The sequence below is a fragment of the Myotis daubentonii genome, chromosome 10 (assembly GCF_963259705.1).
Source record: "Myotis daubentonii chromosome 10, mMyoDau2.1, whole genome shotgun sequence".
Classification (NCBI taxonomy): domain Eukaryota; kingdom Metazoa; phylum Chordata; class Mammalia; order Chiroptera; family Vespertilionidae; genus Myotis; species Myotis daubentonii.
This window is the reverse complement of record NC_081849.1, coordinates 56,528,142-56,555,412: the sequence shown is the minus strand read 5'-3', so window position 1 is coordinate 56,555,412 and position 27,271 is coordinate 56,528,142. Positions and strand designations below refer to the sequence as shown.

Genomic DNA, 27,271 nt, shown 5'->3' with positions numbered 1-27,271 from the left:
AAGAAAGTTGTTATTAACTACAACTTATATTCTTTTATAGAAAGTTTATTGCAATAATATGTTTCAGTTTACTACTTGTGTGTTGTTGTTTTTTTTTTTTCATTAGAACAGACAGTTACTTCATCAAATCAAGAATTAGGAAAGATGAACATATTTACAAATGCACTATCAACTTTTTCTGATATTATTTATAAAAGAACTATTATAATAACTTAGAATAAGTTACATTTCATAAAAATTTTTATTTACTCCAAGAAAGCGGAATATAGTCTGTGAAAAAAAATCCCCTATTTTTGTTTTCCCCCAATTCTGCAAAGTGACAGAGGTAAGGCAGTAAGATCCAGTTACTGTACCCTGTTTATACAGCTGTACTTCATTGAATGAAGGCTTGTGTTACACACAGTTTGTGATAGGAAGTAAATGCTTTTAAAACAACTAAAGAGACAGGTCTTTGACCTCCACCTTTGTGGATTCTTTGTTCAGCCATTTTGCTTCTGTGGAGGTTATAAGGAGGTAGTTTCAATATGTCTTATCACCCTCTAATTAAACCTCAGTTGGTTAGTTTGTCCCCTTGTGAACTCATACCCTGGATGCATAATGATGACTTTTTTAAAACAAATCCTGAAAGTTCCAAAAAAAATGGACAGTGATTTTATTTGTGATGAAGTTTGTAAGTCATGGGTTCTGAAATAATGGGTGTGTTCTAAAAAGAAAATACTGTTTAGATTGCTTCAGGGGCTCAATCTCTAAGAAGTATTAAAAGATTTAGGACATTCATCAAATATATTACCTCTTAATAAATTTCCACATAACATCTAAAGTTATCAAGTGCCACAGGTTTCTTTGTGTATCTCTTATCTGTAGCTAGATAGCCTAGTTAATAAACCAGAGATTTAGGTTCTAGGTTATTTCAAGAATTATGCCTGGGAAGTTAGGGGTCATTATGGTGAAATAGTTATTATTTGTATAAGAAGAATTTTCTTAATTGCTTTGGTAAAAATACAGGATCATATATGATTAAAAAAAATGTCAACCAATCAGGATCTAAATTACATATACTAGTAGATAAATGGTTTATAAATATACTTGCAAATACATGACTTTAATAGAAATGACTTTTGATAGGGATATTGATTCATAATTCTGTTCACAATGTTCTCATTCTTACAGAAATAAGTTCTTATATCTCTGAGCTATCATATTTTTACCAAAACTCTTTTGCAAATTTTGTTAGGTAACTCATTTTCAGGTTCTCCAGAGAGATTTCATTTTCTAGACAAATGGCTAAGAAGTCCACCCAGATTAAATATATAGGGTGCCCCCCAGAAAATGTATACACACACTTTGAAAAATTATAAAGGCAGTGTTTATTAAAATACATTTCATTTTCAAAATTGAGCTGCCATCTGTTATATATTTCTTGGAACACAGTGTATGTATGTATATATAATATGTGTTTATATAATATATGTTTAACATATAATATGTAATTAATATATAATGTATAACATATGTGAAATATATACAAATATATATGTAATTATTAATATACAACACATGTAGTATATACTATATGTGGTATAGTATATATATATCACATATATACTAGTACTATATGTAATATAGCATATATGTAACGTATACATATATAATATAGGTATATATGATATAGATATACTTTTTATAAAAATCTGTAACAAATTATTCTGTCATATGCCATGAATTACAACTATTAGTATATGGCAATTGCAAAGAAAATTAACCCCAAATTTTCACTCACGTTCACTGTTCAGGTTCTCCTGATTCAGTGGGCAAAACTCATCCACTTGGTGACCTCTTAATGTATTAACTTATTTAAATTCATGACAACTCTAAGATACGAATATCACTACAACGCTCATTTTTACATGATGGAACTGAATCCATAGTTTAGTTACAAAACTAATAAAAGGAGGAGTAGAATTTGAACTCATTTACCTGGCTTCAGGATCCCAAAGATTTAATTTCTAATCAATACTGACAGATATACAATGATCACATCACATGGTTAATTCTACCTCTTGTATTTGTAGCAAAGGACTAAATATAAGTTAGTTTAGCTAAGAACATAATTTAAAATATGAGCAACTGAGATAATTAGTATAATACTTGATGAAAATTACAACTTATGTTTCCTTTTTTATTATGAGCATAAAGCAATTATGAGGGACAATTTTAGAAATGGCATAGAGTTTTGGTAAAGCATGCAAAAAACCATGTAACTATTAGCTAATATACAGTATTTCTGTAAATAAAAGTGAAACCTTAAATCCGAGGAACAAATATTATTTTGCTTTGCCTCTTATTTCAATAGACAGACTTTGAAATTTCTTAAAATGCCATCAGGAAATAATATTATGTAATATTTTATTCCAAAATATATGCAGCAGTTTCTCCCATCAGAGTATTCTTCTTTAATTAGAAATATGTTATCACATGCTGAAAAATCATCACTATTCACTGACTATATTATTATAACATTACCAGTTAGTTTTTATGATCTGTCATATTGTAATATGTTAGCAAAGTGTAAATTTTGGAAGTCATTTCAGTTTGCTAGAGGCCTTTAATTATATCATATACACTATACATGTTTATTGGCTATGTTTCAATTTTTTACTTATTTGTAATTTATACCCTCCCTGCTTCCAAAAGTGATTTGAGGCAGCTTATTTTAATTATAATCATATTGGCTAGCTTTTTCAGAGATGTTCCAGATTTTCTTCCGCACTCAACAGAGCAGCATACATAACTGAAAATGGAACTTGCTTTGTTCTTATTCTCATGGCTCGTTTCAAATTATGTGTTTTGCAGAGGTTAATATTATGTGGGCTGCACACCAAACACACCACAGTTCTGAAGACTATAACTTATCCACAGCTCTGAGACAATCTTCCTTCCAAATATATACTTCCTGGGTAAGTTGTATGAAATTGAATAAATGTGATAATATAATTCATTTTTAAAACATCTCAGCTGTTTCTATTTCCTTTGAGTAAACTAATAAGGTGTTTTTGCTAAAATCCTTCTTTCTCCCCTCTAAGTACGGACACTAAAATGAAGCAAGTGGTGCTTTCCAATGACATTCTTTTATTTAACTGATAAAACTCACCCTGGGAGCAAGGTGAGAAAGTGGCTGTCTATTTTTTATTTACTATTAAATAAGGGAAGTGCTGGATCAACAATGTATCTCAATTCAAATATATACAAAAATTTTATTACAAACTTTTAAAAGTGTTTTTTTAAAAATGAGTTCCCATTTCTGAATGTCCCAGGGAAATCTACTTAAACCCTTTGCTTTTTATCTACTTGTTAGAGCAGTTAGTATCATGCTCAACAAAAAGTTTGGCTCTACAGTATTTTCACACACAAAATAATAACACTAATGAATACCACGAATAGCCCCCTTGTTTGAAGGTTCCTCTGATTCACTGGGCAGAGCTCATCCACTTGCTGACCTCTTGATGTATTAACTTATTTAAATTCATGACAACTTTAAGATACGAATATCACTACAACTCTCATTTTTAAATGATGGAACCGAATCCATAGTTTAGTCACAAAACTAATAAAAGGAGGAGTAGAATTTGAACTCGTTTACCTGGCTTCAGGATCCCAGATCTTAACCTGTACACTACATCCTCTTCCACATGCCTCTGTATTGTCTTTCACTTATGTTATCTCATTGGATCCTCACAAATAGGCCCATGCCATGCTAGATCAAATGTTACTTAAGTCAGGGAATCAAATATCAGTGAGGTTAATTCCAGAGCTAGTAAGTGTTAGAGTCCCATGTGTTAAACCAGATGCCCAAATAGATAGAAAAATATACTTATTGGCATGTGTTCTTACTCAAACATCAGAATAGGCAAAACAAATCTGTAAGGCAGGATGGTACTAATAGGTTTGCTGAAATGGATATTAAAAGTAATCCTCACCGCTGCTCCCAATTCCACATACTTGCGTTATAGCTTGTATTAATTTCCTAGGGCTGCCATAACAAAGTACCACACACTGGGCTGCTTACAACAGAAATGTATTGTCTCACAGTTCTGAAGGCCAGAAGTCTGAAATCAAAGTATGGGCATGGCTATGGTCCCTCTGAACTCTCTAGGGAAGTTGCTGGTCTAGTCCCCTTTCCTAGGTTCTGAGAGTTCCTTGGCCTTGGGGAGCATAACCCTAGTCTTCGTATGGCCATCTCCTTGTGCCTGTGTCCATATTTCTATTGATTTTATAAGGAGCCCACCCTACTCCATTAATACCTCATAACTAATTACATCCACAATGACTATTTCCAAATAAGGTCCCATTCTGAGGTATTATGGAATATGATTTTGAGGTATTAAGGGATATGGATTTCAACACATGAATTTTGGGGGCACATAATGTAATCCATAACACAACTGTAAGCAGGTGTGTAAAAGGATTATATAGACTAGAGGCCTGATGCACAAAATTCGTGCAAGGGGCGTGGCCCCTGCCATTGCTGTGGCTGCCTCGGCCCCCACCACTGCGGCTTCATCCGGAAGGACATTTGGAAGGATGTCTGGTCTAATTAGCCTATTATGCTTTTATTATTATAGATACATACTAGTATACATACTAGTATTTTTACCATATCCTATAGCTTGTGCTGAAAACTCTGGATGATTGAAAGTGGAAGAAAATTCTACCTATTTCATTGCTGCATAGCTCAAGACTGGTCTAGGGTTCCAATGAATGGTGCAAAGAACAGGCCCCTGATGGAAAGAAGGGATACTGCCCACCCCTCCTTCCTAAGAAATAGTGGCATCAATACAAAGTTTTATTATCCTGTACAAAATAGGCTGAATATCAGACTGATTAAAATAATAATCTCAAAAAACTTTATTCTCTCCTAATTTATGTATTTCTCTTTGCATAAGGATAATAATCAGAACTCTGATACCTGCATTTGGGGGAAGAATGCCTCCATGAGAGGATGCAACTGTATTTCATGTTGCTCCTTGGTGAATTAATCATTTGAGGAATCATCAGAGGAAAATTTTTATCAGAGCATAATAGATTTATTTTAGAACCAAGAGAAATCTTGGAAAAACTATTTTTAAGTCATCCATTTTGAAAGCTACCAAAGAATCTCAGGAGCTCGCTACATCATGCAGTGTTGAACATTGCTGGTTGGAACTTGAGTTCAGACATCTCAGTCCAGTATATGGTCATCTCTATCCTGGTTTCACTGTATCTTCTGCCCCATTAAGTCAATGCACCCAAAGTTACAGATTGGAGAAAATCTAAGTGAAATGCAGGTTCACACCTATTTATTGCAGGAATAAATTTCCTTTGCAACCTCATATCACGTGATCAAGGACACAGAAAAATACCATGCTGATTAAGAAAATGAACATTGGGAATGCATTACAAGCTGCTAATTTTTTTTTTTGGGGGGGGGGGTGAGGGTGGGGGTGGATTCTGCGGACTTGTAGTTCAGGAAATGAAGGTCTGTATTGTAAATCAGCATGGATTCTTTTCTAGTATTTGCAGGTCCGTTTGAAGATAACATAGATGGTTTAAGGGTCTGTGAAAATTAATAGTCTGTGAAAGGCCTTTCTGGACATTAAAGTCAAAGAGCAGTAATCAGGTATCTATTTTCTTTGACTCTTTTATAAGATTCTTTCATCCAATACTGCTACATAAGGCATATAATTTGGTAGTAACTAAGGTAACAGTGTATTTTAGAACAAATAAATGGGTCATGTCATTGAAGATAAAATTGATTTATGAAATGAAAAGCAAAATTGAGCTTCAGAGGGCTTTTCTTTGACAGTACTATGAAAATTAGCGTGGCAGATCTGTCATTTAAAGTAATGAAAGATACAAATTTAATTTTAAAAAATTTCTGACCATACTTTTTGCATTTTTAGCCAGTTTTAATCTTAGATTTAATATTACTCATCCAAAAAGAGCTGCTGCACCTTTAAGTGAGTATCATTTTAAGTGAGGCTTATTTATTGGTTTTGCATGCTACTTCAATCTTTCATTACACATCTTAATTAATATAATGCCTTAAACATGATAGTCTCTCCACTTTGCAAATAATAAAATACGTCTAGACCCATGGATATTGTGTACTATATAACAGTGTAGGGATTAACATTTTGTTTTCTGCCAACTTTATAATAAAATACCTGAATGGTGCAATTGTATATTGAAAACATAGCTACAGAAGTGCTGGAAAAATAAAAGAATGGGGAATGTCAAAGGAATACAGGCGCCAACTTAAAAGAGCTCCCCTGGTCCCAATCTGGAACAGTGTGAACAACAAAATATATAATGTACTGTGGAGTTACAAACCAAAGTATAAATGTCTATGAAATTTGGTCCATAATGATATAGATAAACTAGAGGCCCAGTGCACGAAATTTGTGCACTCGGGTGGTAGGGTGGGGGGTGGTCCCTTAGACTGGCCTGCACTCTCTCACAGTCTGTGAGCCCTCAGGGGATGAGGGCTTCTGGCTGAGCGGCACTCCAGAGTGCACTGACCACCAGGGGGCAGCTCCTGCGTTGAGCGTCTGCCCCCTGGTGGTCAGTGCATGTCATAGCGACCAGTGGTTCTGCCCTTTGATCAATTTGCATATTAGGCTTTTATTATATAGGATGATTGACTAAATAAATAAATGGGAACAAATAAATAGGAGACAAATTCCCTTAAAGAATTATAAATAATATATGTAGATTGGTCCCAGTCTAGGAAGTGAAGCTTAATGCCTCCCTAGCCCTGAATTTTGAGTGTGGCCTGTGTTTAGTAAGTCTTTTAGTAAGAAGGAGTATGGAAAAGGGGACAGAGGGTCGGGTGGAGAAACTTGGCAAACACAATCTCAGATCAAGGTAACATCCTGGGAAATGTCTTGTTGGTAGCATTTACCCTTTGATAAAATGTAATAAAAAGCTTGTCTTCAGTTCCATCCATGCTGTTGCAAAAGGCAAGAGTTCCTTTTTTTTTTACCGCAGCATAGTATTCCATTGTGTATATGTACCACAGTTTTCTAATCCACTCATCTGCTGATGGGCACTTAGGCTGTTTCCAAATCTTAGCTATGGTGAATTGTGCTGCTCTGAACATAGGGGTGCATATATCCTTTCTAATTGGCGTTTCTGGTTTCTTGGGATATATTCCTAGTAGTGGAGAGCATTATGCTAAGTGAAATAAGCCATTCAGAGAAAGATAAATACCACATGATCTCACTCATTTGTGGATTATAGAGAACAACATAGACTGATGAAAAGGGACAGACCCAAAGACTGAGAAACAGCAATCAGGCTATCAATCCCCAGAAGGAAAGTAGGGGAGGGCGGGGGTAAGGGGAAGAGATCAACAGAAGGACTTGTATACATGTATATAAGCCAAACCAATGGACATGGACAACGGGGGGATGGGAGCATGAGTTTGTGTGTGGGGGGGAGGTTGGGGGTTAATGGGGGGGATGAGGACACATTTGTAATACCTTAACTAATAATAAAAAAAAAGAAAAAAAAAAAAGAAAATCATTGGCCAAAATAAAATAAAAAAAGCTTGTCTTGATAGTATATACCATTTGACATACTATGAGAATGGCCTTTTACTTCTGTGGTTTTCATCATCAAAACCCTAACCCTCTAACCCCAATCAAACCAAAGAAAAGTGTCAAACCCAATTGAGGGACATTCTAAAAAATACCTAACCAGTACTCCTCAAAAGTATAAAGGTCAGAAAATCAAGCATTATCTGAGAAACTGTCACAGATCAGAAGAGCTATCCTATCTAATAAAGAGGGAATATGCTAATTGACCATCACATCATTACAAAGATGGCAGCGCCCACAGCCAATAAGGAGGGAATATGCTAAATGACTTACCCGCCCTCAAAGATGGTGGTGCCAACAGCCAATAAGGAGGGAATATGCTAATTGACTGCCTGCCCTCAAAGATGGCGGCACCCACAGCCATGAGATGGTGGCGCCCAGTCCCCTCAGTCCCACCAGGGAGGCAGGCGTGTGGCAAGGCCAGGCTCTCCCCCAGTCCCCTCAGCCCCCCAGCTGCCCAGGGCCGGCCTGAGGTGCAGGCAAGCCTCAAATGTCAGCTGCCCAGCCGCCCAGAGCCAGCCCGAGGTGCAGGCAAGCCTCAGATGTTGGCTGCCCAGCTGCCCAGGCCCAGCGAGGTGCAGGCAAGCCTCAGATGTTGGCTGCCCAGCTGCCCAGGCCCAGCGAGGTGCAGGCAAGCCTTGGATGGCAGCTTCCCAGCCGCCGATGACCGCCCAAGGCTTAGATAACCAGGACCAGCCGAGGCTTGCACTGCCAGCAGTGGCAGCAGCAGAGGTGTGATTGGGGCATCACCTTCCCCTGATCGATGGGTCATCTTCGTCCCTGAGGGCTCCTGGACTGTGAGAGGGGGCAGGCCAGGCTGAGGGACCCCCCTCCAGTGCATGAATTTTCATGTACCTGGCTTCTAGTAAGATATAAAGATTTAATGTATATTGCACCCTGGAAGAAATCCTAAAACAGAAGAACATTAGAAAAACAAACAAACCAACAACTAATGAAATCTAAATAAGATGTGGAGTTTAGTGGCATTTAGTTAAGAGTAATGTACCAATGTTGGTCTCTTAGTCTGTATATCACAATACCTTGATACTTCATTGTACTTGCTGTTATTATTGCATGGAGAATTATTTTACCTTTATTTCTGTTATATCCTTCAATATTCAATCCATTCGTCTCTTACAGATGCCTTTCTAACTTTGCCCAGGTTGCTTTTTGTTTGTTTATTCCATAAGACGCTTACATATCTCAATTATAGTACCAATTACTGTACATAGCATGAATACATGAAATAAAAGGTGTATAGTTGTCAAAAAGCAATTTGTCAAAGGAAATATTTTGCTAAGCTAAGTAAGACCAATGTGAAACTGATAATGGCACAATGTATAAAATAATTCAAAGCTGTCATTCATTTAAATATTTTTCATTTAATAGAAATTTAGAGCATAGGTAAGATACTTACATTAAAGTTAGTATATTTTAACATACTTGTGATACATGAAGCTATTGAATAGGAAATAGTAAACTACATTTAATGAGCTGAGTATTCTCTTAAAAGCATAGGAATTTAATGATAAATGCATTAGTTTAAATAACTAACTTTTAAGTAAGTAAATTTTAAATGGAATTATAAAATATGTTTATATTATATTAACAATGTAACAAGAAGTAAATTTTAATCACCATCAGAGGAAAGAAATATAGTTTTAATATCAATTAGTGTAAACCTTTATTAAAACCTTTATTACTATAAATTAGAGAATACATAAATATATAATACTATTTTTGAGCATAATTTAAAAAATATATTAATTACATCTTACCTAATAATAGACAAACACGTAAATTGACTGTCCCTCCGCTATGCTCACCAGCCAATCAGGAGAGTATGCAGATTAACCCAACAAAGATGGTGGTTAACTTGCATATGTAGGCCAAAACGGCAGAGCGACAACTGAAGGCTCCAGCCAGAGCGAAGGCCTGCGTCTCGGGTGCTGGAGGAAAACCGGTGCCAGCAGTCAGGGGAAGGGAAGGCCTATTGCATGAATCTCTTCATGCAACGGGCCTCTAGTTTAGAAATAGTAGATAGCAATTTACTAAGAATAAATAAATCTGGATCACATCTGTAGCCTAGTAATGAACTAGCTTTGCCACTCTGAATCAATCCATCATTGTTTCAATCACAGTGATTTTGTACATGTAATGGGACAGTTAACATTTGCTCTGCCTTGTCATACTGTTATTTTGAAGATCACCTTCAATAAAGAATGTGGAAATTCTTTGAACTATATCAAGTATGATTCACATGTATAATATTGTTTTTTATTACATATAAGACTATAGAGCAGCGCTTCTTAACTTGTGGGTCGCGACCCCTTTGGCGGTCGAACGACCCTTTCACAGGGGTCGCCTAAGACCATCCTGCATATCAGATATTTACATTACGATTCATAAGAGTAGCAACATTACAGTTATGAAGTAGCAACGAAAATAATTTTATGGTTGGGTCACAACATGAGGAACTGTATTTAAAGGGCCAGAAGGTTGAGAACCACTGCTATATAGGAACCTTTAGTGAAATCTAAGATCTCTTTATTACATCATACTTCCTGCCAAACTACATAAACAAAGACTTTTTCAATATGCGGAAGTTAGAGTTATATATTGACAAATGTAAACAAATAAAAGATGCAAGAAGCTAACAACCTTGACATAATATAGTCAAATGCACTTGGGATAAAATCTAATAACTCTTATGTCACAGGAGGAAAGCATTGACTCACCCCACCCCCCATGAAGTAAAGAAACAAAAACGTCTCTCAGACCTTGTACCATGTCTCAGAACTCCAAGGCATGCCTTCTTCTCCGAGACTCATCCATTCAAAGCCAGCTAATAAGAAAGTTCATGTCCACATAGTAAAATAAGTGAAGCCCTCTGCCGGTTTGTGTCTTGACCATTTTCAAAGCCCTTATTCTGTCATGAATCAGGAAAATTACTCTGTAGTTTACCAGGATAATTTGAAATTTGATAAAAATTAAATTATTCTGAGTTTCAGTGTTTTTCTTTATGGAAATCTGCTAGTTATTTAGTCCTTATAAAGAAGGCTAAATAAGGGGAATAATAGTGAAGAACTTTACATAAAACAGAATTATCCTATTGTCACTTTTTTTTTGTTAATCCTCACTTGGGGATATTTTTCCATTGATTTTTTTAAATTTTTTTAGAGAAAGTGGATGGGAGGGAGGGAGAAAGGCAGAGAGAATCATTGATGTGTCTCACATCAATTGGTTGCCTACTGCATGTTTCCAGACCAGGGCTGGCCATTGAGCCTGTACCCACCCCTAACTAGAATAGAACCCAGGACCCTTCAATCAGTAAACTGACACTCTATCCACTGAGCCAGACCAGCTAGGGCCTATTATCACTTTTAAACAATGTATAACTGGCTGAAATATTTAACTCCTTTTACATGCTCTTCTTATTTTGAGAAGTGCATCCATTCACTTTTCCCCCCACATACAGTTTTGACTGGTGGAGCCAGTCATGGTGGCAGAGGTAGGGGATATAATGAGAAGACATGAGCTTCTGTTCTTAAGGTGATTGCTGTACTTGGAGGGATTCACGCAGGTCAACAGCCTTGTATTATAGTTTATTAAGGTTCCAGAGAGAAGTGTATGCTCTGATTACCCAGGGAAGCATCACAAAAGAAAGGATGCTTGACTCCAATCTGTAAGAAGTGTAATATTTTGCCTCGGATAGTGTTGTAAATGAAACAATACTGTAGAAAGAGAGTATCTGTGAAAACACAAAATATTGAAAAAATATGATAAATTTAGGGAATGACAAATAAAATGTAGGGTAGATATATTAGTTTTCTGGGGCATTCATTTTCTGGGGCTGCCATACAAAGTTCCAAAAACTGGGTGACAGAGAAATTTATTGTCTCACAGTTCTGGAGACTGAAAATCTGAGATTAAGGTGTCGACAGGGTTGGTTCCTTCTGGGGGCTGTGAGGAAAAATTAGTTTCATTCCTCTCTCCTAGCTTTTGGGGGGGTTGCTGGCAATTTTAGGTGCTCCTTGGCTTATAGATTCATCACCCTGATCTCTGCCTTCATCTTCACATGGCTTTCTTCTTATGTGCATGTATGTCTCTGTGTCTAAATATCCCCCTTTTTATAAAGAAACCCATCGTTGCATTAGTACCACCCTAATTACCTCATTTAAAAAAAATGTATCTTTATTATTGAATGTATTACAGATATCCCCTTTCATTCCCTCCCCATTGACCTCTTCCACCCTGCCCCCTCCCCCCAAGGCCTTCACCGCACTATTGACCTCCATAAAGATCCTATTTTCAAATAAGTCACATTCGTAGGGAGTGGGGGTCCTGTGTCTTCTTGGGGGTCACAATTCAACACGTAACAGTATGAGTATGGCTAGAATACAGGATGTATAAGAAGGTGGAATGAGCAAAAGGGGAAATGGATACACCCATAGACATGGGAACAGAACGATGGACCTAAAGCACTTATTCCAAAAGTACAATTTAAGATGTGTTTTAATGATAGAGATCACTACTTTCTATGTGCAACCAGAGAATTGGGTTCTGTGTCACTATTAAACATAGACATAAGAAATGTGCAATAGTTGCTTGATGATTCAATCTTTTTTTTCTCAGTTATGAAGAAAAATTGTTGTCTCTACAGTAGTATTATTTGAAAATGAGAATCATAGACGTGCAGATATTAGTAACGTTAAACTACTTTATTAAAATAACATAGACGTTAGTCCTGGAACTTAGAGATACTTTTTTCATTTTTTAAAAATTAATTATTCACTGAACTTCAACCTTTATGCTTAGCAGCTTATTCAAGGGCAGCTTTCCTCTCTCAGTCTCTGCTTTTCTCTCAGTTGTCATGCTTCGTGGCTTTATTTCCTGCTTCTCTCAACCTAATTTCCATGATTTTGGACAGCAGGCCCTGCCTTTGGTTACATCTGCATTGAACTCCCCAAGCTGTGCTTGAATCCGGTCACCCACCTCCTTCACTCCCACACTCTGAGTGTTGAGCGCCATGGTGTCCTCTAGCCCCAGCTGGGCAGTGCAGTGCTCTTCAGTATACGGCTTCCAGAAACAGCTGAGCTTTCAGTGCTGCTCACCAGACTGTACACAGGAGCCTTCTGCCTGCCTGGGAGAAGCCTTGCCAGAACTGCTGCCTCTTCTCCACTGCTGTCCCTTTCTGTCAGCCAATGGATGTATCTTAAACTTCACAGAGAAATGTGAGGTTTTCCCACTCTCTAATTACTGTTCAGATATCTTCATTAAGATTTGTGAATTTATAAGTACATGTGGTTTCTTACCTCCACTTTTTTTTTTTAATTTCACTGGTTTCTTTTTACTGGATTTTTACATGGCCGCTATAAATTTAAAAAATTACATATGTGGCTCACATTATATTTCTATTGGAGTTTTTCTCATGTAAGTACATACATATGTACCTCATTGTTTTTTTATTGTTTAAAGTATTACATATCTCCATTTCCCCCAATTGACCCCCCCCCAGCCACTCCCACCCCGCAGGACAAGCCCCCACTGCCCCAGTGTCTGTGTCTGTTGGTTATGCTAATATGCATGCTGACAAGTCCTTTGGTTGATCTCTAACCCCCTCTCCCCTGCCTTCTCTCTGAGGTTGGATGGTCTGTTCAGTGTTACCTTGTCTCTGGATCTATTTTTGTTCATCAGTTTATATTGTTCATTATATTTCACATATGAGTGAGATCATATGATTTTTATCTACTTTTATAGAAAATGTTCACCTCTCTTCCGCAGGTCTAGTTCTTAGATTGTGACATTGCTTCTATCTTAGTTCTTTTCTTGGACTTTGTCTGACCAGCTACTTTTGGCATTTGTCCCTCTTCTTCCCAGCTGGTTCCTTCTGAATACACCATAAATATATTAACATATTCCACATTTAAAAATTAAATCTCCTTGCTCATCCACATGTTCTTTCCAGGGAATACCTCCAGCTCACTCCTTCCTTGTTCAAGAAAGAAATAAGTAATATCTACCTCTATTCCATCAGTTTCTCTGAGTGATTTTTAAACTTACTTAGATCTGGATTCTAGACCTACTGCTCCACTGATCCACATCTGCAAATCCAGTGTCATTTTTAGTTCAATTGATATTTGCACAACATATTTGCTTACTAAGCAGCTTCCGTGGGATATACTAGTACTACAAGGACTCCAACAAAACATTTCCTAAGTTGAACTTTATAACCTTTTTTTTCCCTCCTGTTCAGTGTTTTGGTGAACGTTGTGCAAAAAATAAGCCAGAAATCTGGGTGCCCTCTGATATTCTTCTGTCCCTCTAATCTTTCATGTTTAAATAGTTAGATCTCCTTTAGTATTCTGCCTCTCCCTCCCCAGCGCATGATCTTTCACGGGCTATTAAAATAGATTTCAAACCCATTTTTATATCTCTGACAAGCTTTAAAAAACACCATTAACTGCACCTTCCTGGCCTCGGATAAAATCAGTATCTTTAGAATGGCATTAAAGGGCTTTTCCTTTGGTTTGACTGATATCTAAATTATCTTTATCACAGACTCCCTGATGAAAGATGTGGACTGTTTCTTCAGAAAATTGCACATTCCCTCATTAGCACAAGCTTACACTTTCTTTCGGTGATAGCAAGGATGATCACGGACTCCTTGAGATCTATATATATATGAGTGCCATGGTCCCAACCAGTCTCTTGCCACATTCTCCAATACCTTCAGCAATGCCAAAATACTTACGTTTCCCCCTAAATGCCATATTGTTCCTTGATCAGAGTACCCCTCACAAAACCCCACTTGCCTCCTTCAATTGAAGAATAGACTAAAACACTCATCTTCTCTCTCCTTTAGCCTGAGGTCACCCTGAGGCTTATTATCATTCCTCCTCACACACACAGGTCTGGGTTATTCCTTTCCTTTAAGCAAAATAAGGCAGTGGGAGAAAGATAAGTATCACCTGATCTCACTCATATTTGGAATCTAATGAACAACAGAAACTGATGAACAAAATAGATCCAGAGACATAGAGGCTTGGCACAGACTTTTGAATCTTCGAGGGAAGGTGGTGTGGGTGAGATCAACCAAAGAACTTGTATGCATATTTGCACAACCCAGGGACATAGATGATAGGGTGATGAAGGGCTGAGGCTGGTTGTGGGGGGATCTAGGGGGTCAGTGGGGAAAATAAGGAACATATATAATATTTTCAACAATAAAAATTAATAAAAATAAAATTCAATTATAAAAGAACTTATTAGATATGACTTTTATCAAAAGATAATAAAATAACCTATGGTAGACCAGTGTAACCTTAAGAACCTTGGAGTGAGAATGACATGAGTTTGGATGCATATCAGAAATTGATATATTTGTTAAATAGTATAATGTCTCCTGGCAGGTTCTGAGAGTTTAAGTTTGAAGAAGGAGAAATTTATTCTGTCAAATTAGTACCATTTGAGGCTTTCTGATTGAAGGGGCATTTAAATTGGTTTTAAAAACTATAATTTGGGAATGCAAAGATTGGAGGTAGAGAAGATGAGTGATAATCCTCAGATCTTGATGGCATTTACTAAACTATAGAAATTAGAATTTTGATTATATCATTAGATTCTTTGTACAGTACGTTAATCACAAGAATTTAAATTTCATGTGATTCATGTCACTCCCTGACCTTACTTCCTTTCTTTATTTCTTATTAGAAAGGTGATTTTCTGACATTCATGCTGAGTTCATTTTTCTAATTGTCAGTTCATATATTTAATGATTTGTAAGAACTGAGACATTGTTTCCTCAAGTGTGTTTTTAGGAAATCCAATCCTACGGAAAACTTATTAAGAAAGTATCCTATAGGGTAACAGGCTTGTGGTTGACGACAGAGTGGTAACGGCTCTGAGAAGTTCTGCGCTGAACTCCACTTGTTTAACTCACCACTTCACAATGTATTTGAGCATAGAACCCCCTTTTCCATAATGGCTGTTACTATCCTAAAGGATTGTTTCTCCATACTTTGGGGTCTTATAATGAACCATGAATATTCATCTGGTATGCACTCTCTTTCCAAATAGACTATTTATTAAGCATCCAAGTTGTCTTACATTTTTACTCACATCTTAAAGACTGCAAAATACTCCTTAACTCAGAGTACTTATATCATATGTCATATATGTGTTTAGTTTTTTGAACCAATTGTAAGAGAACTATTTTTATATATTACAAAAAATTCATATTACAGTATCACAGATCTTTTGGAACCAAAACGATGGCTAGATTTCAAATGGCTTTCCTCTTCACAATACATTTGAGGGAACGGAAGCCTTGAGAAGTTTAAGAACTTTGTGAATGTCATAGAGAGATTCTGTAGTAGAACCAAAGCTTAAAAGTGCACATCTTGAAGAACCCAATACTTTTTTGTTGCTCACTAATCTAATTAATTGCCTATTGATGCATTTATAAATGATAAAACTGATCTTGTTTGATCAGAGAAATGACAGTTGAGATTTTTCATGGCTTAAGTTTAGAAACAGAAACCAGAAGAGTTTATGTAAATGACCAATTTCTACTGCATACTCATTACTAAACATTGTTGAAATATATTTGGCCTAATTGAGAACAAAACCTTTAAAATAATTTAGAAATAAAAATTTAACATTCAGAAGAAATATTTTAAAATATCTAGAATGTTGGAAATATTAACTCTACAAAATACAAACCATAAAGAGGAAGTCAGCTTCTTTTTATTCCTATTTGGTTATTTAGTGTTTTTATTTACTAAGATGTTTTCCTAAAACATGAAACCACTCTTGGGGATCAAAGTCATTAGGAGAATATAGCAGATTGTGCTTATTAGTTGATTCTAACCAGCTCTGCGGTTTAAGCATAATTTGGTTTTTTTAAGGCAGAGACATTTCCATCCGTTAAGAAATATTCAACTTTAAAATTTGTTTGCACTATGGCACTATATCATAGCCCCTGACTTGCTAACTTTGGAAAAATTAGAATGTATTGTACCCTCAATCAACCACATAAAAACAAATTTAAAAGGGAAAATTTATTTTACCCTCTCTTGATAAAAAAAATCACTGTTTTATTATAATTTCATGTTACTACTAAAAATGCCAGGGTATAATACATACAGACTTTGGGAGCTGTCGAGGTATGAAGACACATGATCCTGCATTTCTTTTACTTAAAGTAAGTGTTTATGTCTGTATAGAAAATCTCTTTAAGTCCAGGAAGCACATCCAGTCTTTTAAGGATTAAGGATATAACACACCACGTATGGTATTTTAACTAGACAACATGAAGTGCAAAATAACTCTAATATGTCTCCAACTTTATCACCATCTGGAAAATTAATGTTGCCAACTAATGTTGCAAAGTCAAACATGACAATAAAACATAAGAAATAAGGTAAATTTATGAAAGAATAAGATATATTTGCTGAAGTGTTTATTCCGATGTTGAACCATTAGTAACAGTATGTTGAGAAATCATATGTGCAAATTTAAAAATTTTTAATCTTTCAGATATTCTACTCTCCCCTGGCCCTCTTTGTACCACCTTCGGTATATGCTGTTCATCTTCAGTTCAATCTCCTCTACCAGTTTTGGATCCACACAGAGGTAAGTCCTTTTATTTTATATATATTTTTAAGTTTTATATCTAACTAGCCTGCAGCAATGTCCTGGAAATCCACTAGCAGCTGATTTATTGTGTAAGAAAATCTTTGTCTGCATTCTTTAAGGAGAAACATCTGTTCATTTTTATTCCTTTTTACTGAATATATATTGCAAAGTTTATAAGAAGCAATGAGGCCAGTTGGTCTCAATTAAATAAAACCATTTTTGAACTATTAAGTACCAAAACATTTTAATACTTTATTCAATACAATATCTTCCTGTATTGCAGTTTATTAAACATTGTTTGCCAAAAGATGTTGAAATTTATTTTAATATAAAGATATAAATTTATATATAAAATTTATGTATGTTTCTAAATATATGTGATATCTACATATAAATATTATTTATGTTATTCTATAATATAATTTAGTATTATATATTAGTAAGTATTTAATTACATATATAAATGTATAATATTTACATATTATATAAGTGGGAAGTTCTTTAAAATTCCTTGACAAAATTTTAATGCCTAAAAAATTATAAAAATACTTTTGTTTGGAAATCTTGCTTTAATTTTAGAGTTTGAATTTTATTTAAAAGGTGTTAAATATATTGTTAGACTAGGTTTTTTCCCACCAGTAAAATGAATAAATATTAATTTTTTGAGTCTTCTGTGATATCTCAAATTGTCAGACTTGAATGTTTGCAGAAAGATCATTATGGAACTGATTGGTTTACGAACTATTGTACTGAACTGGTTGTTAAGTACCACAAAAATCACAGACCCAGAAAAATTCTTACGTATACACATGAGAACCCTTTCAAGCATTTGGTATTTATTAGAGGTCTTTTGAAGTTCTATAGGAAGCACATTGACAGGTGTTGCAACTGGTTGAACAATACCGCAAATCACAGTTGCATTAGATGCCAAAGCTTGATGCAACAAAGAGCATTATTTCATTAATCTGCAGTATTTCATGCTACTGACTTGCTTGGAATAAAGAGACTGTTACCATGACTTTGGGCATATGTGGCATTATTAGAAGATCTGTTATGAAATAGCATTGGATTTTATGGTAGTTGACATACATCAAACAGTCAATATTACAACCATCTGAAAGAGTTGTTGAGGTCAATTCTGACTCTAGAGGTCAAAGACCAAATTTGTTTAAATCATTGAGGGAAGCTTTCTGATGATTTACATGGAGGGGTTCAAGGAGAATTACATTTTTATAACAGCTCTGCTCCAGGTCATGCCATGTGTTGGGTTCACGAATTAGTTTGGATACAGAACAATGGTGCCTAAGTAAAGTCTGCCTTTTCCTGTGTCCCTCTAAGGATCACGAGCCAGGGCTTGAGTACCATCTCAGGAAGAAAGGGAGAGTGGAGGAAAGCCATTGATGAGGCATTTATTTCAAGCTCAGAACTTCCAGGTGGCTTCATTTCTAACTCAAAAGCAATGCATCAGAACTCTCACTTGTATTGTACATCATGCTTTTGAACGTACTTTACAATGTGCAGTTACTACAGTTGAGTTGCACAGGAAGCAAGAGCACACTTTCTGAAATTAAGGTTTGGATCTTGGAATTTTAAATTATATTACTAGCTGTGGATATATTTATAAGGGTTTTTTTGCAACTGTGTATTTAATTACATTTATTGCTATAGACAGCATATTACCACTTGTTTACAAATAATAAAAGAATTTAGGAAATAAAACCAAGAGATTTGTATCAGTGGCTGCTTTTAGAGAAAGGGGCAAGTAAAATAGAGTGGGGAAAAGACAGCCTTAAAAAAATTATTCTTATCATGTGCTTTCTCTACTTTGTAATTAAAGGTTAATAATACACATTAGATTTAAAAATAAAAACTGAAAACAATCGCCTGAGTCTAAAAAGAATCCCCACTTTATGCCTCTTTAGTCCACTTAAGCACTGCTTCATTTCAGGCATCTTACTTGATGGTTAATTCACAGAAACAATATGTGAGCCATAGACATGACAGTGTTGGCCAAAGTCTGCACATTCCTGAATGGAAATTTGACTCGTACAGTTGTTTCACTTCTGCTGACCTCCATAAAATCAGTTCTCACTCAGAAGGAAATCTGGTCTGAAGGAGGTACTGATTTTATAAAAGTGAAGAAAAGTTCATTCCCTTCAATCAATTAGTCTAAGATGCACAAAAATAAATAAATAACGCCTTTGAAAGATTCTATATGAAAAAAAAGGTCATAAAACAAACAAGAGTTTATAATCAAATTTTTGTTTACTTTTGAGTTACTTTAATGAAGAAACAACAGTATCTCTTCCCTTCCTCTCTTTTGAAAGTTATAAAAATTCTGCTTGGAACTATACACTTGCTTAATTTTTATGACTACATTTTTGTTTACTCATTCATTTGAAATGTCTGCAGCATATAGTTGTACTCTTTCCTTGTGAGTATACTAAAGGCAATCAGAAAATCTTATTACATGTTTTAAATGTAATAAGTGTGGAATGTTATAACTATTTTAGAGATGTTAGATGATAGTTGGGTGTTAGCTGATTTCTACAATATAGAAGTAATAGTATCATTATCTATAATCTTTCAGTTATCTTAAATTTACCATCATGTGTTCATGTACATATAAGATGATGCTTGGGCAGAGAAATGTAACAGAAATAATTATTTGGTACTGAATATTTACACCGTATAATTAAATGATCTGTATAGTGCTAAACTGAGAGATATTTATGTGCAGATAGTGTGGTTCCTCCTTCTGTGGTTCCATGAAGGGGTCCCACTTTAAATTTCCAGTCCGAAGATCAAAATTCCATCTCTGACCCCTATACTTGTATCACATTCTTTAGGACAGCCATTCTATTAGAATACTACTTTGCCAACTATATCCACCAAACACAAACATCACTGAAAATGGTTAAGCTCTGAAGAAAACAAATTCTTCTCTTTAGCAACCTTTATACTCCACCAACTGTCCCAATCATATCTTTCATTGAGGATGTATTTATGTTAGACCTATATGTAGGGTCAATAGAAATTAGAGTATAGGAGAATTGCATAAATGCAGTGTGCAGAATTAGAAAGCAAATGGAATATGCAGTAGAACAATGAAGCAATATAACTGAAGTGACAAGAGAAGCCAGAAATTTGCAAAAGCTAGGACAGTGGTTCTCAACCTTCCTAATGCCGAGACCCTTTAATACAGTTTCTCATGTTGTGGTGACCCCCAATTTCATTGTTACAAATTGAACATAATTAAAGCATAGTGATTAATCACAAAAACAATATGTAATTATATACGTGTTTTCTGATGGTCTTAGGTGACCCCTGTGAAAGAGTCGTTCGACCCCCAAAGGGGTCGCGACCCATAGGTTGAGAACTGCTGAGCTAGGACATATAGAGAGGAAGAGGAAAATGTAGCTCTTTGGCAACAAAACAATACACTAGTAACAGCATGAGCAAAGATTTAGGAAATTTAGCCCTAGCCGGTTTTGCTCAGTGGATAGAGCCATTGGCCTGTGGACGGAAGGATCTGGGGTTTGATTCTGGTCAAGGGCATGTACCTTGGTTGCAGGCTCCTCCCCAGCCCAGGCACTGGTTGGGGCACATGTAGGAGACAACAAATCAATGCGTTTCTCTCACATCAATATTTCCCCCTGTCTTCCACTTTCTCTAAAAATCAATGGAAAAATATCTTCAGGTGAGGATTAAAAATTAAATATACAAGTAACTTGCCCTGAATCTCATGATAAGTAAATGTCAAAGCTGGGTTTTGTAACAGGTAGTCAGGATCCATATTCCTTGCTCTTACCCACTATACTATAAAGCTTCCCTATAGATGGGTCATTTCTGATCTTAATGCTATAATAAAATAGCCACTACGTGTTAAGCATCCAGTATGTTCCAAGCAAAAAATGTTGTATTTAATTCCCATAAAGTAATTTGAATCACTAAAGACCAATTAAACTTTTATAGGTTGTAAAGAATGAATATAAATTCAAGTAACTTCAGTTAATGGGATTTTATTTTAAGGGTACATGTAGAAGTACATGCAGCAGGAAACCATTCCAGAAATTTAATAGACAATTTTAGAAAACTGGAATTTTTATATTCACCAACTCTGTGACAAACACTGTCCCTTTTAAAACTAAGAATATTGAGTTTATATAAGGTAACATGGTTGGTTTCAGTGCTTGCATTTTGGCCATTACTCACCCATTGCACTTCCTCTTCAAACAATGTGTATATTAAATATATCTCCATAGATGGCAACAGGGTTCATAAAGATCCTATATGGCATAGTGAAAAGATCAAGGCTGTAGGTTAGTTAACACAGAAATGAGGTATAATCTTGCCTGTTCCAAATTATCATGTGACCTCTATACACATCTACATGTTCTTCTTCAAATGTAATCTATTCCCTGAGGTTAGTCCCACATAAAGTGTTTGGTGATGTTCCATTGCTTGCTGAGTAAAAGTCTAAATTATTTTTGCGTTTCCTGTTTCTCATGCACTGCCTTCTCTTGATGCACATGCCATTACTTTCCATTCCGTGCAATTCAGTCAAGCTAGACCATTTTCCATTTCCCACATATATCTGATGTATAATCATAGTTTCTCTCATTTTCATATTTTCTACACGTTGCTATTATATGTTTTTCAAGGCCCAACTCAAATTCTTCTTCACAAAGTGTTTTCTCTTTTAAGAGCAAGTACCTATATAGCTTAGATTGTGTGTCAGTTACTACACTACTATTTCACAAGATCTATTTAATTGATGATCATACAACCCTATGGTCTCCATTCAAAGTGAGGAAATTGAAACTATGTAGAGATTAAGGAGATTATCTATTGTTGTTGCAGCTAAATGGTAATAGATCCATGATTCAAAACCTGGTAAATAATTATCTCTCCTTTCCTCATCTCAAATATAGCATCATTGGTTTTACATTTCTAAGAGAATTCCTAGTTTGCCCAGAACTTCCCCAATTTATGCCTATCTTTCTGGCATGATTGTTACTAGCTCAGCTATATACTCTCTTAAATTATTCATTATACACTTGAGTTTTCCTCTTAAAATGCTCTTTAATCTCTCTTTCTCTTTCCGTTTTCATTGCCTCACCTTAATTTATGGTTCTATTATTAATTACATAGATGGTTACAATAGAATTCTATTTATTTTCTATTCCTACAAACTCTTTTCTCTCCCTTATATTTCAATACATGAACTGGGATGATCCATTTAGAAGACGATGATTAAAACACTCCTAAGGTGTGAACAAACATCAACAACATGAGATTTCAAATGGTTCTGTTGCCTACAATCAAACACCCAAAATTCACCAATAGGTTTCAGGGCCCTTAGGATATAAGCTCTGTTTACTCCTCCATTCTCATCCCATTAGCTGGCCCAGTTAAACTACACCGTTTTTTTACTTCCGAAGTACAGCAAATACTTGTTCGTTCTGAGTATTTGCACATGCTCTCTCTGGGAAGCTCCTTTCCCAAACATTCTTCATAATACAATTCAATTACTACTTCTTCTGGAATGTCTTTTCACCTCCTAGAGTTAAGTGTACTTTTCTTTAAACTATTCCTGTGTTTATTTCTATATCCATATTGGCAGTTACAGATTAAGAACATGAGTTTGTGGGGGGACATAAATGTAATAACACATTAGTTCCTGCATATGGGGAGAATCCAACTAATGGTGATGACGTTTAATTCTATATTGTATTTGTTGCTTAACTCTGTCTCTCCCATTATTCTCTGAGTTCCTTGATAGCTAAAAATTAGTGTTTGATATTAATATATTATGTATGTATATATTTGTATTTATATATGGAATATACTTATGCCCTATCTCCTTATAGAGTGTACATTTCGAACAGTTATGTTTACACATCTTTTGTCTTTAATTTCTTTATTGGTTAAGGTATTACAAATGAGTCCTCATCCCCCTATTAACCCCCAACCTCCCCCCCACACTCATGCTCTCATCCCCCTGTTTCCAGTGTCCAACATCTTTTGGATTGATAAGGAATTTGGGAGAAGAAGTTATATTTCAAAATACATGCTTTTGAAAATATTTATTTTAACGAAATCAAATTTTATGCTTTTTTTCTATCAAGTTCTTATTCAAAAAGTACCTACTCCTATTCCCACCCCCCTTGTTTTTTCCTTAAAATAAGTTGGGATATTTCTAGTTACTTTTGTTCTCCTTATTTCCTTACTTCCTTTATTCCTCCCTAAATTTCTTGTTCCAATCCTCTCTTCTCTCAATATTCTTCCTTCTTTAAAATTTAATTTACTTCATTTTTATACTGTCTCTATGTGATTTCATATTTAGTCTATAGCTGTAATATAAATGCTCATAAGGCTTTGCAATCAGTGTTTCCACTGTCTCACTTAACACATTCACAGGAATATTTGGCACCACCCTGAGTCAACATGTCTAAAATGTACTTCATTATGACTCAAATCAGCTGCTCTTCTTTACTTCCATTGTTCCTTAAAGTCGACATCAAGATAAAACCTTATTGTCACTTTGTTGGTTTTCTCTCTTTTGTGGACTGTCTTTAATCCAAATCCTATACATATTCTCTCGATAAATGATCTTTTGTTCTATTATACACTTCATTTTAAAATAATTTACCCACTGTGATTGTTCATGTATAAAATTTTAGTGTTTTCAAATGTATTAGATACATAAATGTCTTTGAAATACACACATTCCAAAAATATTTCATAAGCACCTACTCTGTGCCAAAGAGGCTATCAGCCCTCTGACCTGAATCAGCACCCCTTGTTAGTAGCATTTTGAGGATTAGTCTTCTTCAAGAATCTGTTGGATTCTAGTGACTTTCCCAAAGGGGAAGAAAAAACTTCAAAAGATATGTTATTAATCTTCCTGAAGCTCATCCATATATTGTTTAAAAATTCAGAGGTAATCTTAAAAAAATGTCTCCTGTGAAAGAGCTGTAGTGTGAGGCTTTCAGACACAGGTATATTATGGGGATCTGCTTGTCAGAATTGGAGAGGAGGACATCTTTGGAACAAGGGAGACATAATGGCTAAGACATAATGGTTAAAGTACATGTTTTGTAATCAAAAGTAAAGGGTACCTCCAAATGGAAAATTAAGAAATATTTGTTTTATGAATAAGTATGAATATTTAGTAGATTAAATTGAACTCTTTAACCTTGCTTCCTAATCTGTTAAGCGGAAGTAATCATGCCTACCCCATAGGAGTGTTATGAGGATTGATGAAATTATGTATATACAGTAGGTCCTCGGGTTACATGGGAGATCCGTTCCTATGGCGACATAACACGATTTTCGCCCTAAGTCAGAACCCACCTACATAAGCACCTATATCACTCACATAGAGCACATATACAGCAGTAATGAAGTGAAACAGTAAAAAAACATTTAAAAGAAAGATAACAGTTCCTGACCTTTACTGGTGGTAAATAAATGATAAAAAAAAAACATAAAGCACATATGTACATACGTCAAAATGACGGAACTTTTATTTTTTTTATAAATAAATGGGAGATGGCGACGTAACCACGTAACCTGAAGACTGTTTGTATTAAGTGTATAGTCTTGGAAATAATATGCTTTCAACAAATGGTAGTTATTATAGAAAAGCCAAAATACTACAAATTAGAATTAGTACATAAAGTCTGAGCTAGCATAAAAGCAAGTATAACTCTTGTGATCACCACATGGATCAAAATTATCTGGGTGCTTACTCAAGATAAAGAATGATGGCCCCCTTCTAACAGAATCTGAATTTCTGGTGAGGGTAAAAATCTCCATTTGAACAAACACCCCTAAGGGATTAGACTTAACATTGACGTGTTGAAGTTTGAATACAGGAGGTGACAGTAAACTTACTGAAGACGAATACTATATTTTATTCATTTTTGCTCTCCCACTTTCTTGAACTTGAATGACCATCAGCAAATACATTCTTTTTTAAAAAAATATATTTTATTGATTTTTTACAGAGAGGAAGGGAGAGAGATAGAGAGTTAGAAACATCGATGGGAGAGAAACATCGATCAGCCGCCTCCTGCACATCTCCTACTGGGGATGTGCCCACAACTCAGGTACATGCCCTTGACCGGAATCGAACCTGGGACCCCCCAGTCCGCAGGCCGATGCTCTATCCACTGAGCCAAACCGGTTTCGGCAGCAAATACATTCTTAACTAATGAATGATTTGATCATGTTAACTAGATTCTTTATAATATATACATTTATTGGAGAACATGAAGAAAATACTCATAGCAAAGTCTTGGATCAGAGAGGACTAAATTATGTGTCCTCCAAAATTGATGATATTTGGAGATGGGAGGTAATTGGGTTATGAGAGTGGAGCCCTCATGATGGGATTAGTACCCTTTTAAAAAAGAGACATTAAAAGAGAGAGGATATAGCAGGAAGGCCATTCTCACCAAACACTGAATCTGCTGGCACCTTGATCTTGGACTTCCTAGCCTCCATCACTGTGAGAAAGAAATGATTGTTGTTTAAGCCTCCTAGCCTGTTATATTTAGTTATCACATCCCAAACTGACTAAGACAGGATGTGTTGATTAAAGGAAAATCCTGAGGGGACAAGGGACAGATGATACACCTTAGCTAGTCTTTAGAAGAAAAATATGCAAATGGACATAGGGTAACTGAATTTAAGAAAAACAAATATTTGTAACTTCTACTGATTGAGAATTCACTCTATTATATTTGAGTATACTTTCAAAAATTAGTATACAAATGTTTTTAACAGATCAAACTTTATAATAGGTGACAATCAGGAGATCTGACCTATGAGATTGTAAGATTTGAAATGCAGATTTATATGTTTAATCATAAAAGTATGATTAAATCATAATGCTTAGACAGTGCCAGGTACATGGCTGGTAATCCATTAACGTTTGTTGATTAATGAATCTAGAAGCAACACCTGAAATTGGAAATTTGTTCAAAATGGCAGCCACAATGTACTGAGTTTTAGAATGAGTTGAATGTTTGAAGAATGCATTATGTAACTACTTGGATGGGATTGAACAAAAACTACTTAACCTCGCAATTTATCAGTTACTTTCTTTTATCAGAATGCTGTTACTACTACTACTATTACTACTAATGTGGTTCATTTTCTCACTGAGTGTCCAAACTGGTAAATATAAAATGGTGTCACAGGAATGAAGTTTTACATGATTATTTTTATGAATGTTCCCCATTTTCCTTCTGTCAATTTAATAGGTGTTTTTAAAAAACAGTCACTTGGAATCAACCTCCCTTTGAATGAACACATTCAGCAGTTACTTGCATTCATTTTTCCAGGAAAAGTCAAAAGTGTTATCCAAAATGTAAACTGAGACAATTTTTTAAACGCTAACTTGTCCAGCTCTTGTCCTCTTATTTGAGGAATAATTCAATCTTAAGTGACAAGAATCAGCCTTCAAGATCATTTATTATAAACACAGTCATTTAAAACTGTTGTTTATTATATAAACATAGCCTAGTCTCATTCTTCTTAAAACCAAGCCTTTAACTTGTTAACCCTGTGGTACAGATACATCAGAAATTTACTCCCTATGAAGCTCTTTATGATCCCAACAGCCCTGATTCTTCCAGATTGTTTTATTTCCAAACTAAAAATATTGTTTTTTCACTCTTTAGTGTGGAAATTTAGCTACCTCCATATTACATGCTTACTGAAGTAGAAAACTGCCTAATCAGATAGGAAAACATTTGGCTGTGAATAAATCAGCATTTGCTGAGGATTTCAAAGTGTGAAAATAGGCAGGCAAGCACATAGCCTATGAGCTTTGCTTTCTCTTGCTTCCCTGTAGAGAAATCGTAGGCTAATATGGCTGCCCCTGCCATCTGTCTAAATACTTGAGTTGTTGTCTTGAATTAACACAGCAGAACTAGTGGGGGATGTAATTAAGATTTTATTTTTACACTTTATCACCAGAT

At 35.4% G+C, this 27,271-nt stretch overlaps 1 protein-coding gene across 3 annotated transcripts in view; it reads left to right on the top strand.

The window, feature by feature from the left end:
* The window catches only part of AGMO (alkylglycerol monooxygenase), a 279,485-nt gene that overhangs the window by 103,718 nt on the left and 148,496 nt on the right, over positions 1-27,271 (top strand). For all 3 annotated transcript variants that reach the window (XR_009454758.1, XM_059712464.1, XM_059712463.1), the window contains exons 4-5: positions 2,854-2,957; positions 17,178-17,273. Coding sequence is in view for 2 of the 3 variants with exons in the window: in XM_059712464.1 (XP_059568447.1) it covers positions 2,854-2,957; positions 17,178-17,273 (200 nt within the window). In the remaining variant the exon portion in view is untranslated. The remainder of the gene's footprint in view (positions 1-2,853; positions 2,958-17,177; positions 17,274-27,271) is intronic.